The 15,119-nt window shown below is 40.1% G+C and overlaps 1 protein-coding gene across 1 annotated transcript in view; it reads left to right on the top strand.

The window, feature by feature from the left end:
• The window catches only part of Rap2a (RAP2A, member of RAS oncogene family), a gene marked incomplete at its 5' end in the record, with an annotated part of 39,447 nt that extends 31,252 nt beyond the window's left edge, over positions 1-8,195 (top strand). The window contains 1 exon segment of the mRNA XM_005374084.2: positions 4,434-8,195. Within this exon segment, the coding sequence (XP_005374141.2) occupies positions 4,434-4,671 (238 nt within the window).
• Positions 8,196-15,119: the final 6,924 nt, after the last annotated feature.

Genomic DNA, 15,119 nt, shown 5'->3' with positions numbered 1-15,119 from the left:
TGAGGTTTTTATTTTGGTTTGGTTTGGGGAATTTTTTGGCAGTGCTGGGCATGGAACCCAGGGCCTCATGGATGCTCAGCAAGTGCTCTGCCACTGAGCTACATCCCTAGACTGTAAACCTGTAATTTCCTTATCATGTTTATTGGTATCTGTGTTCTCTGCAAAATTGTCATTGTGAGGACAGAGATCTTTATTTTGCTTTGTATATTTGGTCAGTGGGGACAGTAGTATCTACCATATAGTAGGATCCAAGCAAATGAAGTGATTGAATGGACATTTAAGTATATGATTCAGTTGGAGTTTTCAGAGTAGCCTTTGGTATTTACATAGTTAAAAACACCCCAAGTGTCAGTATTTGAACAGTGCTGCTGCAAGGTAGAGCTGCTTAGGTCCTGAGTGCGTCCTTGAGTCCTATCAGTGAATCAGAGCACATAACAGAAGCTACTGTGCTGGTAGAATTCACAGTCTGCTGCTTGGTGCTTTGGTCCCACAAGAGCTGACGAGGGTTCCTCATACCTTTTGGCTGTGCTGATGCCATGCACTTCGATATCCCTCTTAAAAATCAGGAGTGCCAAGCACTGAGCCATTAACCTGGTAAAAGATGAGCAGGCGTTGATTGTGGGTGTGACCCACCATGTCTACTGTGATTTTTAACTCTCGAGTTTAAGAGCGTCTTGGGAACTATCTAGTCCAGCTCATTTTAGACATCAAGAAATGGAGGCACTGTTCATCTGAGACATGTTAGAGATGAAGTTAATCTAAAGTCACTGACCTAGCTAGAGATGGTTGTGAGATGCTTTGCCTCTTCCCTGTCTTTGTCACCAGTCTTTCTTAGGAGCAAGGTTCCTCCAGATCTTACCTCTACTTACAGGACCCCATCCTGTCAAACCGACCAAGAACCTTTGGAGATTCTCCTCCAAGTACCAGTGTTTTCTTTCTTAATCCTTCAGTGGTTTAAGAATGCTTTCCTGCTTTTCTCATTCCTCATTACCGTGCTGCACGGGATAGAGAAATGTTTGTGGGTGTCAAGTTGCTTTCGTGCTGCTTTTGACTTGTCTCCTTTGCTCATTTCTGCCCCGACACTTCAGTCCTCTGCCTTGCTTTGTGCTTGCTCAGGAGCACCTTACCTCCTCTGGTTAATGTCTCGGGTTCGTAACACTTCATTTCTCAAGCTGTGGCTTCCCATCAGTGGGCTCAAGGAAGGGAAAGAACCATCACCTTGCATTTATCTAGTACTTCTTTTTCTAAATTATCTAATTTGACCTTTGCTGCAACTTTGTGTGCTAAGTGAGAACAGACATTCTCATTCCTTTTGTACTTACAAAGAAATGAAATAAAGAGACATAAAGGAAATGATTGCCAGTCTCTCAGCATGGAAGCAGAGCCTCCAAATCCTAGTTTGAAATATTTTCTATTGTCCTGAGCTTTAATGTTAACAGATGAAATATATCACCATCTGGTAGTTTGAAATGCACATTGTTTTCTAAAAGATCTTATTAGTTCTGTTAAGTCTTCTGAGATATTAATCTGTATCGCTCTAGCACCTTTAACATCGTTAGAATGATTTTTAGGAAAGATTTCTGACAACTCAAAGATGGACAGGTTCTCTCATATTGAATGAATTTTCATCTACATTATTAAATGTTGTTACCAGTTAGTAAATGCTATTACACATAGACCTATGTTTGCAATGTTCTGGTTGCCCTTTTGAGAATCAGACTGTTGGGTAAAATTTATTCACGCTCTTGATTTAAACAGTATATCATAGAGCCGTTAACAGTTTCAGGCAGGGATGTAGCTCAGTGGCACAAGCGCCTGCCTGGCAAGCACAAGGTCCTCAGTTCGATTCACGGTACCAAAAAGAAAAAATTCATATATTTGCAAGTTTAGAAAAATTCATATATTTCTCAAGTATAAACCATGATATTATACTGTATTTAAACTCAAAAAATATTTCTTAAAATAACTCACAACTAATAACAAAAAGTAACAGAAGTATTGCTAACAAAGATCAAAATTAGTTTTTAACCTAAATCCAAGTGACAAATTTTACCTGTTTATAAGTTGCCCCAGTGATAAGCAAAGCATTTTAAAACATACCTGCCACACCCTGCACAGCCAGAGGTTGAGGGGGCAATGAGAGATTAAGAAAAAGCTAGACATATACTAAAAGGAAAGCTGGGACCAGGTGGGACCTGACCTCTCTGATAGAGAGGCAGCGGCAACCCAGCACAGTCTGTGTCTTTATTTATACACAGTAAAAAGAGGGAAGGCGTGCAATGAGGCAGAAAGTGCCAGGTCTCAGTGTTTTGCTGAGAACACTGAAAGCAAAACATTCTCAGAGCCATCCGTGCTGTAGTTAACAGGAAGGAGCACCAAGGCCAGACACCTGCTGGACTAGCTTTGCTCTAGTCCCCACAACTTATTTACAAGGCTGGCCTCTAGTGCTCTGTGTTCTCAGGGCTGGCCTTGCTCAAGCCCCAAATATATGGTCTATCTCCTATTCAGCCATGGCTCAGCTGCTCCCCACACGTGCTGGTGTATATCTTCTCATAAGGAAAGGGAAATTCAGTTGCATCTTTACGAAAGAAGCAGAGTAGACACTGACCTCATCCTGCCATGGCTGGCAGTGGCTGCTCCCTGCCAGGCTTCTCTGTCCACAAATCAAGAGAGTTGATAGTGCTGTCCTCTGGAGCAGCTTCATTTTCTCCGGGTTTGTTCTCCCACAGGCCAGTTCTGGCTACATATAATTGTTTGCATGTAAGAGTCCGAAAAGTGTGCAAAGTCCTTGTGTCAGATATTCAGAGCTGTCAGTGTAAGACCAGGGATCCGAAGTTACAGTTGATATACTGGAAATTCATACAACATCCTTAGATATAAATGGAGTTGTCCAAATGCATTTCCTGCAAAATTATAATAGCCAAACTCTACATTTACCCTTCATGTTGTTCGTCCCACTCATTTTAAATTGTGTTTCAGGTTGCTAAATGGCACACTACCAAGAGTGTGCCCTCTTGTTGAGGCCATTCTTGGTTGGCTCTAGTGCCCCACCACCACCAAAAGTGAAACGTGGGAATGTTTGGCTTTACAGGTTAGGGTGGGCAGGGAGAATCATCTTAGCAGGATGATGGCATTGTGTGAGTATTGTAGCAAATGGTTACTACCTAGCACTCAACTTCCTGAATGATAAAACATCTATGAATCCTGCCTCAGTCAAGCTTTAACTATGTGATGTTTCCTCTTCTGACTAGCTGTGTCCTGTTGCATTTGTTATCACTTGTGTGCAGTTTCTGTTTACTTCCTCTATAAATCAGAGACATAGTCTACTTACAGGAACACACACATGATTTATATTAAAATTACAAAAAGGACAAATCTTTTGAGATGACCTTTATATAAAAGTAACTAGATAACTATTTCTGTGATGAAGCATAGTAAATATGTAGGCAAGCTCCAGGTATTTTCACACCACGACATCTGTTATGTCCTGTGCTACATAGAGCAACCATTCTCTGAAGAGTGAATCACCCTTACGTAGCAAAATGATTTATATCTTTTTCTTTGTTTTTTTTTTTAACATACTCATATCTTTATTGATTTAGCATTTTTCAAACATGGTTACCAAGACCCCTAGTCTATTTAAGAAAGAAAAGAGAGATAATGTTAAATAAACCCGATGATTGAAATGTTTAATCAATTTCAGACTGAAAAGAACCATAAGTATTTCCTTTCAACTGGCTAATCTATAATAAATTTATAAAGAAATAGAAGATATAGTTGTACTTGCTGGTTTCCATCCTGTTTTTTCTTATTTAGGAGCCATTTGAGCATCTTTGGATTGAATGCTTATAAAATACAGTAAAATGTTGACAATTATAAGTTGTTTGTTTACTGACTGAGTATAGAGCAAGTTATTACATGATCAACTGAAAGTTTGAGTAAGCATCTCTTAGAATAGAAAAATTTAAGAAGAGTTAGTCTGAGATACTGAGAATAATTTTCCTAGTATCTGGAAAGGTAAGTTTATTTTAACATGTTCATGACAGGGCTGTACTTCATATTTCTGGCTGCCAGTGGCTCTGAACTACCAGTGGTACACACATGACTATCTCATGGCTCAACATGGGACAGTCCCATTTAGTGGTACATGCCTCCTGATGGGATGGCCCATGGATATACCACCAGTGGTTCAAGCTGGTAGGAACATGTTCAAGGCCATATAATTAAAAACATCATTTTGAAAAACCTATGTGTGATCTATTCTGAGAGTAGTTTCGGAACAACTGTAGGTAGGTGATGAGTCAAGTGGTGCAAATAATTTTTCATGGAACTAAAGAGACTATTTATAGTAGAATATAGAGAAAATACATTTTACCTGTTTCTCTTGGAGCTAAGTGTCACAATATATGTATGTTTTGTTTTGTCTTTCGTAGGTATGAGAAAGTGCCAGTCATCTTGGTCGGGAACAAAGTGGACCTGGAGAGTGAGAGAGAAGTATCCTCCAATGAAGGCCGAGCCCTTGCCGAAGAGTGGGGCTGCCCCTTTATGGAGACTTCTGCTAAGAGTAAAACAATGGTGGACGAACTCTTTGCAGAAATCGTGAGGCAGATGAACTATGCTGCCCAGCCTGACAAAGATGATCCGTGCTGTTCTGCCTGTAACATACAATAGCATCCAAATTTGGCTGTCCTGGACAGGACTTGCCCAGTATCGTAGGTGATAGAGACCTTGCCTACCACATTGCAGAGCTGGCGGGATGCGTGGTGTGAAACTACAGCACACTGCAACCCTTATTCAGAAATGAGCAGTGGTTGTCAGACACTGTTTCTGAGTACATTTGGGTTCAGTAACAACAGTGTTCACCAGTGTCCTCAGCCTCCTTTATGCATCTGCAACTTGTAGGCATAGCCCATCGATCTACAGGGTGATCTCATTTGAAAGCGATGATGGCATTGTCACTGAGTTGACAGAAGCAACTATTGTATAAATTCAAATGAATCATGAGGGAGAAACCAGAAGAATTCGTATGACCACTTACAGTTAAATATTTTGTCTTCTTTACAAAAAAAAAAAACTAAAGGAGAATATTTTCCTACAAGAGTACTGAATTTCGGGAATTGGGATAGAGCTCCTAACCAGTGTATTCCGTCAAGTAGCATAACAGCTGGCCTGCCAACAGCACTGCAGGGAGAGTCTTTGCACAGCTGGCACATTTCTGTTTTTCAAAATTGATGCCTAACTGTAGATGTTATCCTAATCTGTGGCATGGAACTAACTCACGCATCAATCCTGATAGAGCAAAGTCAGAACAGAGTTGTGTGAAAATACAGTCTGGCTTTAGAATTTGTTAAATCACCTGCTTTGCCACAGAAAATGGAGGCTCTCTCAAGGGTTTGATCAGAATTAAAATCCCAAACCCACCCTCTATCACCCAAGCAGGGAAGGTTTTTATTTCCTGAACAAGGAGGAAGCAACTGAGATGGAGAGATTGCCTAGCCTTACTAACAAGAAGCATTCTAGTAGATTAACTCGTACCATCGTGTAAGGAAAATGAAGCCATGTTGCAGCCACATGTTCCCGTTTGCAGAAACCGCACAGGACAGGACAGATATCTGGCACTTTTACATTCATGAAAGCAGCAAATTCCTTCTCGCCTTTAAGGGCTATGGTGTGATGTGACCCTTGGCTAACCTGCTTTGGAAATCCAGTTCGCTGTAGCAGAGCTTTACTGCAGGCATTTAAACAATTGAATAACCGTGTGAAATAATTTGGGCTTAAAAGTAGAACATAAATTATAGAGTGGAAGGTGAGGGACAAAAAGCCTTTTATCTTTAATTTTCCTGGAGAATTATATAAAGGTTTTCTTATAACAATTCCGCCCTGATTACTGAAGTGGCACATAAAGCTGGAGTGAATATTTTGTTTTGAAAAGGTGCTCAAGCTCTGACATTTTTGGTTTTGATAGCCGTGAAGTATTTATCATTTGCATGAGTCATGGCACAGGAAAATCCTATTCAAAAGTTTTACAATCAAATGTAGAAAGGTTTTCACCTCACTTTAGAGTTAGAAATGCTGAAGAGAGGACCTTGAGCCCGGCCTCTGGAGAGAAATTTGGCCTAGAGAACTGCAATATCACTGAGCCTGTGATATACTTAGCGCCCAAATTTTCCTGGTTCCACAGTCTTGTGCAAGTAACCTCTGGTCTTACATGTGTAACTGAGAGAAGAGTGTGTCTGTGTGTGCATGTGTGTTTATTGTTCCTAAGAATTTGGCACAAGTCAGAGATAATTGCCTATACTGAGAATCTATACTGCAGAATATAGTGTATCAAAAACATTTTTTCTTCGAAATTATTTAAGCATCTTTTCTACATCATAGAAATCATTGGTAGCCCCCCAAGTGTTTCGTAACTGGCATCAGGCGTCAAGGGTAGAAGAAGGGATGATAGTATTTTTCATAGATGAGAAACTGAAGAAATAATGTGAGTAAAACCAGACCATGTTTATGACAGAATCTTTGAATTGTGAATATTTATATTCTTCTGTACAAATTTTTTTTATAATCTTCAATTACAAAGCACCTTGTTTATAGGACAAAAAAGTTATAACCAATTTTCTTCAGGCAAATTTCACTGTGTAAAAACTGAGTTGACCCAAACAGAATAATCAAAGATTCAAGAAGTATGATTTATCTACTGAAGCAGAAATATTGGTCAGTAAGTCAGTTGAGTTTTGAAGCATTGAACTTCTAATAATGATTCTGTGTTTTAGAATTCCATAATAGCAATGTAGGACAACTAAGATTGCATATTAGAAACAGCTATAGAGATCCCCACGGTTCTGTATCATGGGTTGCTATGCAGACGCAAAAAATAGGTGAAATAATGTGAAAGGTCTGGCAAAGTGAGATGGAAAACATTATCTGAAGTTTGGGATTTTGTCTAGAAGTGCTTGTCAGACAATAAGGTGGGCTTTTACTGTGAAGATGTTGCTAAGAACTGATGTGGCCGCCTGACGGGTGCTCCCACACAGCCTCCCGAGTGTAGGGACATGGCGTTGAGACCTGCAAAGCACGGGGCCTCCTGCCTCCACCGTCAGTCATCAGCATGGCACAAGTCCCAACCACCCTGAATGAACATGTTTGCTGAGATGGGAATAAAAAGCTCAAGAGCAGGAAGATGACTCTTGTTGGCACATGAAATCATAGTGAAAGTTGGTGACCCGGTCATTACTTACATTATGCCCTGATCAGACTAGCAACTAGATAAGTGAAAGTTTTTCTAACATGCCTTAAAGATATTATGGTTTGATCCAAAGACCCACTATTTCTTTCGCTATTGTGGTCAGGTTTTTTTGTTCTGTTTTTTACTTTTATACAAAGGCAGCATTTTTTCTTAAGGTTTTTTTTTTTTCTCTTAATGTTGCAACTTTTTGGTTCCCTTAAGCTGTGATAGTGATGGTAACCGATGCCTTCGTTTTATTCAACTTACACAAAACAAGCCAGCATCTGATCAGAAGTATTACATAAAATCTTTAACTATTGAAAGGTGCTTTGATGATCTTTGTCCTTTGGTTTGTAGAATTAGGACTGAACCTTTGACTCGCTACAGTTGCCATCACTTTTCTATGGTAAAACTACTGAAATTTTCTTTTCTGTATAAAGAAATGTTGCCTAAGGATGTCTGGTATTTGTTTTCAATGGTGGATTTTCCCCGTATGAATGTTGTCAGTGTCTGTGTGAATTGAGTGCTTTGTTTTTTTTTTTTCTGTTGGGTTTTTTAGCTTTTGGTTCCTATCAGTAGTCCTGTGTTAGCACTGGTTAAGCTTTAATTGTCTTGTTAGCGAATCAAATGTTAAAGACTATGGGGGTCCTCCTCTTTTTTTCTTTTTCTTTTTGTCATCATGCATCTATTAAATCTTGATCAGGGTTTCAAGAATGACTGCAGTAGGTTTTGAAAACAGACTTATCATTATTGATTTGGGGTTTCCCAGAGATTATAGTTCAGTTAGTTGTTGAGCTCTAATACAACTGACCATTTAAAATTGAACAACAGTTTATTGTTTTATAACAATGTCAGTTGTTAAACCTTGACATTTCAATTAAAACATGAATTGTAGTTACAACTCAATGCAAATTCAACAGTTGTATTTGGAGTTAAATTATTTTAACAAATAAATTTATTTAATGAAACTGGATTTTGTTTGTTTCGTATCCTCGTGAGTAAAATTTATCAATACAGAATCGTCACGTAATGAATTTAGTACTCTTCATACAAAACTGTTTAAGCCAAATTAAATCGGTCATTCACTAAATGAAAAAGATTCATTTCCATGTGTTTTAAAAGTAAAAGCAAGTGAGCATGGTGGTGGTGAAAAACTGTAATTACTCAGGAGGCTGAGGCAGAAGGATCCGGAGTTCAAGGATGCTAGGCTACATAGTAAGTTCAGGGGCAGTCTGGAGTACATAGTGAAACCTTTTTAGCAAAATAAAATAACAATTTTTAATCAGCCACTGTAAATATAAACTTGCCTTTATAAGTGATATTTTATATTTTTATGATAGCTGATTAATTTGAAGCCTGATGCTAAGGTTAACAGAATTGTCCTAATTAGCATTAGTTAGCAGTTGCTCTGTGATCCTGCCAGCAGCACTAAAATGTTGCAGTGTCCACGCAGTGATGGCTGGAGGCTGCCTTTTTGTTTTCAGGTCATGTGGATATGAAGGGGCCAGAAGCTGAAGGTTGCTGCTCTGTGGGGCTGCGGGGCCTGCTTGTTCTATATGGGCCCTGTGAGAGTTGACCAGTGCTGTTAATTGTACACAGCTCAGCTGCTCTGATAAGGCGCCCATTCATTCCTTGAGCCGGTTTCAACTGTGCCTTTTGGTTATGTTGCCTTCAAACTCTGTTGAAACCCGCTGGCAACATTCCATCAGTTGAGAAGCTTCATTGTTTTAGAATATAAAATAATTTGAATGACTATAACAGAGGCACTGTAGCCTGAATCTCAAATTATCAAAATGTGCCTATATTTTAGTATTTAATATCTGCTGACTTGCTTCTTAATCTCATTTGAAGTGTATTGTAAAGTATAAAATATATCTATCAAAAAATACAATTTTAAACCTGTCATTCTAATTTCAATTGAGAATTTCTTTGAGGCTGAAAAACATATTTTGAAATTCTCTCAAGCTATACATTTATTCCTCATTAGAAGTCCATGAACGAAAATATTTAAAAAATAGTATGTTGCCCAATTTGGAGCCCCGCTGGTCCCTGGGCCCCATGAAGCAGAAGATATTGCCAGACTCGCTAGAAAGGCTGTTGATTTCTTGTTTCTTAGTTTGAGATAGCTGTATTCCCATGTAGATAGTAGAACAATGGCTTTGGCCTTGGGACATGGATAAGTGAAGTTGATTTTACATTTTCCAGTATTACCTAAATGGCTCTGCCCAACAAATACATCAAGTATTTGGTTTTAAGAGATTTGCTGCTCTTAGGTATGGTGAGGTATGATTTCTTTCTATATGAGAACACATAATCTTCATGTTGCCTTCTCTGGATTCCTGCAGAATTTATTGGCAGGACAGAAGGTGGAGCACAGTCTACTTAAAGACTGAACAAAACAGAGACCAGTCTAACATGCATGGAACGGGGAGAGGAAACTGAGGGAATGAGGCTTGGTTTGGTTGGGGAATTTTGTAAGATCAACTCATTTCAAAGACCCATAAATATTGACATCATTATGTTACATATCTTTAATTTAATATTGACCATATTTGGAGTCTGATTTACTTTTTTAGCTTAAAAAAATCAGTTGGTGGAAAGCACAAAAAGGAGAGAAAAGTCACCCCAACTTCCAGATCCCAAAACAACCACGTTAGTAGCATTTAACACAAATCAACCTCAGCATCTCTCTGTGCACACATAAATGTGCAGGCACACACACGAACAGGTAGAAGGGTTAAAAAAAAGTTAGGAGAAACTGACTCTGATTCCTAAAGCCCAAACTAACAAAAGTCAGAACTAAAGAAATGGTGGAGTTGGGGTGCAGACACGAGCTTCTAACTCCTCCAAATTCTTTGACTTCAATGGGCTTTGCTCGTTGCAGCTTCATTCACGCCTGCCTCCGGCCCTGAGCGGCAGGACAGATAGTCACATAATCCCCAACCTCAGAACATCCTAGTCTTGTCTCCCTGTCTTTCCTTTTTTTCTCAAGGTAGATACAAATTGCTGTACTGATATGTAATTTGTTCCTTTCCTGTTCAATACGCACCAGACACCAGTAACCCAGGCTGAGCCAAAGCGCAAGCACAGCCTGCAGAAATTGCTGGGACCCTGGCTTTGATTTTTTTGTTTTTGTTTGTGGTACTGAGGAATTAACCAAGGACCTTCACACTGAGCTACATCTCCTGCTCTTTATTTTATTTCAAGACATTGTCTTACTAAATCACCCAAGCTGGACTTGAACCTGGGACCTTCCTGCCTCAACCTCCCAGAGTGCTGTGATGACAGGCATGCACCACCTTGCCTGGCTTCTTTCCAAGGCCCTCATCACAGCCTGAGCCAGTCTGGGAGCAGTGAGGTGGGATTCCTGGTCCCACTGCTACAGGCAGGGGTCTACTTCCTAAGGAAATACTCGGATGAATAGGTTCAGCCAAGCCAATTTGGGGACAGAAGCAAAGCTGAGAGGGGCAAAGGGGTCTGTACCTCAGACGTTACACTGAAAAATGCCGAGTCTGCCTACAGTTACAAGTCAGACATCACTAGATTTTAGTGAAATTTGGTTCAAAACATCAGGATCAGATACTGTTTGTGACACCCTCCTACGAAAGGAGAGTTGAGTGATTTACAAGTAATTAGAGCAATTTAAATAATTATTTAGTGGAGAAATAGTACCAGAAATTAAATGCTATTAGTAGAGAAACAATAGGATTTCTGCGAAATGTCACAAAAATCTGAGGCTGGGTAAAACAAATAAAGCGAGGACCAAAGGCACTGTGGGTTTGATGCCTTTAGAGCTCTGTTAGTCGTGTCTGTGTGTTAATAAAGCAAGAGTCACAGCTTAGAATCTGTGAGTCCAGCTTCTAAATGAAGATCTGCTGAAACATGTTGCAGCAAATGGACATTGTTTATTTCTTTGAGTATAACCCCAAGGGGGTACAACATGGGTCTTATGCCATGAGGTGTTTTGCAGGAACTGATTCTCGATTACGTTTGGGAAACCTCGAATAATACATCGCACATCTTGGAAGATATCTGGAGAAATTCTCACAGTGTTCCAAAACTAACCTGACCTCGGGGGCTTTGTTCAGATGATACATAGTAGCACACTCTGGAGCAGAATGTGGAAAACGCTGCTATTAGGTATTTGGCTTCCAGATCCTGCTGTGGGAACTCTGTACAGATGAGGTGGCCCAGACCTGTTGTGGCCTAAGAACTCCTGCCCCTCTAGTCTCAAGAGAGAGGTGGAGAAGAGAAAGACAGAATGGGACAGGGGAGGGAGCATTCTACAGTTCGTGGACGTTCGGGTCATTTTTGGTGCGGACCTATTACAAAGAAAATATTCTTGGATGTGACTTTGCGGGCAGACACAATGCTCACTTCTTGCTAGACATCTAAGAGAGGAATTACTGGGTCACGAGGTCTGCTGTGGGCTTTTGCTAGACATCAGCAGTTTTCCCTGAGTGGTTATTACGCTTTGCACAATGTGTGAGAGCTCTAGCTGTCCTGTGTCACAGGATGGGTCCCGGGGAAAGCAAGCCATCACACATAGCTTAGTGTGTAAGATGCTGCTACAGATGCCTTTCGTGTTCACACCTGTCCCAAAGAGTGAGAAGAGAGATCTGATGAAGGAAGAAGGTGAAAGATGCGGGGCCAAGGACAACGTGGCAGTAGCCAGGGAGCCTGAACGTCCCCTCAGAATTACCCTGCTCTGAGCCAAGATGGCGGGGTCCCCCATGCCCTCCATCTGTTAGTGTGACCTGTGTCAAGATCCAGCCTCTGCAGCATCAGAGAGTGAAGCTCAGCACTGCCACTGGCCAGACCCGCAGTCACTTGATGGAAGGGAGATTGAGTGGCATTTCACGGTGCCCACAGCTCGGCCCCTCAATCGCGCCTGCTTCTGTCGCCTTTCCCATTCACGTTAGTCATCCTGGGGGGTCATAGTGGCAGTGATATCACCATGAGGTTGACTTTGCATTTCCCTCAGGCCAGTAACTTCCATAAGCTTGGCAGTCACTGGGGATAATTTTTGTGAAGTACCTATTCATATCTTCTGCCCATTGTTTACAGGAATTTGACAGCTGATAAAGACATACTTAATCTTTGTGTGTACACAAGGAGTTCTTTAAGTTTTCCACATGCAATCTGTAGATGGGCTATCCCAGACTCTTCACATTCTTCCTGATGTCCTCTGATAAACAGAAATCCTTAGCTGTAATGGTTAACGTGCCAGTCTTTTCTTTGATGGCTACTTGTTCTTAGGTTCTCTTTAAGAAATCCTTTCCTCTTTTGGGTTGTTCTTGACCCCAGTGCTCTGCTGAGCTGACCTTGTAAGTAGAATAATGGTAGAATAACTATTTTAATCATACAGTATTTGTTGAATAATAATATATTTACCATTATTCATCATTCTTCGTTTCATATTATTGATAAAATATTTAAACATTTAATCACCAGTGTTGGCTTTTTGGGTAGTGTTCCCACAAATATATATCATCAAATGTACAGTCGGTGTTTAAGAGGAAAAATGCTTCTATGATCAAATAAGTTTAAGAAACACTTGTTTAAATACAGTCACACAGGTTGTTGGAGTCTTCCATAGCCTGACGTAGGCTGTGTAACTTCAATGGTAGATACATTATGTCCCTCAAATTATTTGTCTACAGAATTCATTTTTTCCTCAGAGCATTTTACAGTACTAGTATTTTACAAGACAAAGAGTATGGTATGTAACAGAAAATAGATTTTAAGAAAACAGCCCAAGAGTCTATAATAGTAATTTAAAATAACAAGGATGATGAGCCATTCATGGAAAGTACAGACTAATATAGAAATACCAACAGAATCAAGAAGTCACCATTTTGCAATTCCCCTCAAATAAAACAGATTTGGGCAAGGATCAGCGATGGTAAGACCACTGGATGGAGAGGTCATACACTGGAGAAACGAGAGTTACATGATTTCAGTGCCTCTTCCCACAAAATGTTTTTATTTGCTAAAGGATAGGAGTAGCTTTCCAGTTGCCACATCTGGCTGACACGCCCTGAATGACGTGATTAAACCTAGCACCACCCACAATGGGTGAAAATCTACCATGGGCTCCTCTGTGATGCAAAGGAAACCACCTCTTGTCACTTACATGGGATTCCTAACTTGAATATAAAAAGTGGGGTGGACTCTGACAAATCCACATCATGAGTCATCCCACTGCAACAGGTTGGGATGCTTCAAAAATGCCCATGTATCAGAAGGTTGAAAATAGTGGGGCATGTGAAAGGGACTGTTCTACATATAAGGGGGCTAAAAAAATACTTCAAAAATAAATAAAATAGTAGAAAAGTGGCTCTTAATATTTGTCTGCTTCCCTGTCTCTCACATGTTCACTGCAGTTCCACCGGCAAAGTTCTAGTACATATACTCTCAAAAGAAGGAAAACTGGGCCCTGCCCCTATGGGAATGCATCCAAATCTGCTGGATCTTAGTAGGAAAAGCTAGTTTTTCCCCCAGCTCCAGAAGTTTGGAAATCTCCTTCCACCATGGACTGTGCTTCTCTCCTTCCCACTGAGAGTTACTGAGGGAAGTTCGGACCCTCCTTGTAACATAAGTTGTGCTCATAGTACTCGCTGCCCAAAGAACAGGACTTCTAATTTTTTTGTTGCCTTATTGCTGACCGCCACAAGCCTAAGGCCCTGATGTCCCACGGTGAACGCAAATACAAGTAAGTATCAGCCGAGCTTGCCCCAAAAGCATAAATGAAGACTTAAGATAGACACCAGAAGTCCCCTTAAGCCAATTCTGTTTGCATTTGCTTTTACTCTTCCTTTCCTACCCCTCACCTCTTCATTCCTTTGCTGCTGCCTTCTTTGCCTGTAGAACTCTTCCACAGCCCTTCATTTTCTCCACAACTTAAATACAAACAATTGCTACTTAAGACATTAACATTATTTCCACTTAAGGATGATTTTATTAGCCTCGTGATCGCTCTAGTTTGTTTTCCTGCAACAAAGACTTTCTGGGAAGAGAACTGACCAGCTGGTTTCAGTAACTAAAACAAAATGAAATAAAAATGCAGGAAAATAATAATTATGTGTGCAAAAATGTAATAAAAAATAAAAATAAAAACTCTATAAATATATTCTACACCAAAAAAATGCAGAAAAACTGAACCTATTCAGACAATTCAGTAGTACTTATTGTATAATTTTTATATGTATTATATAATTTTTAATGACATGTTTCACAAATGTCAGATACAGCAAAAGCAATTGCTCAGGATTAGCTTTGCACCGAGATGGTTTTTTACAAATTTGACCATTTCCCATACTGTCTGCCTGTCAGAGCTCGTGGGCTGGACGTCTCAAAGCTGCCCATGGCCAGGGCCTTAGGCTTGAGAGCTGGAGGCAGGAACAGCAGGCAGGAATGGCCAGGAAACTGGATCTCAGCAGGAAAACTAGGGCAGAGACTTCTTGGAAGGGACTGAGAGAGAGTCCTTCAAAGCTAAGTCACGACAAAAGAACTCCTTGGGGAAATGCCATCATAACGGGAAAATATATGATAGCTCATCCTCTTGTTACTCAAAGGTTTCCCAAAGAGTAGCAAAAGAGCATACCTTACCCATTTTACTCTCTCAGCAAAGTTCCTAGTGTTCCCTTAAAATGATGTCGTTCTCTTTTCTTCTTACAATGACTTGTCAGTCTCAGTCCTGAACAAATACTCTCTAACATATTAGCCCATCAATGGCTTAGAAAAAATATAATTAAAGGTAAAATGTACTAGAACTGAACAGCATAGATGCTCTAGTCACTCACTTTTAATTACCTTTGGATGAATTCTCCATTGCCATGGAAATACCCTATGCTTAGGAAATTTAGGAGACAGATATTTCCTACAACCTTCATAT

Source organism: Chinchilla lanigera, unplaced genomic scaffold (assembly GCF_000276665.1).
Source record: "Chinchilla lanigera isolate Chin_1 unplaced genomic scaffold, ChiLan1.0 scaffold00003, whole genome shotgun sequence".
NCBI lineage: Eukaryota > Metazoa > Chordata > Mammalia > Rodentia > Chinchillidae > Chinchilla > Chinchilla lanigera.
This window is presented reverse-complemented; position numbering and strand designations above follow the sequence as displayed.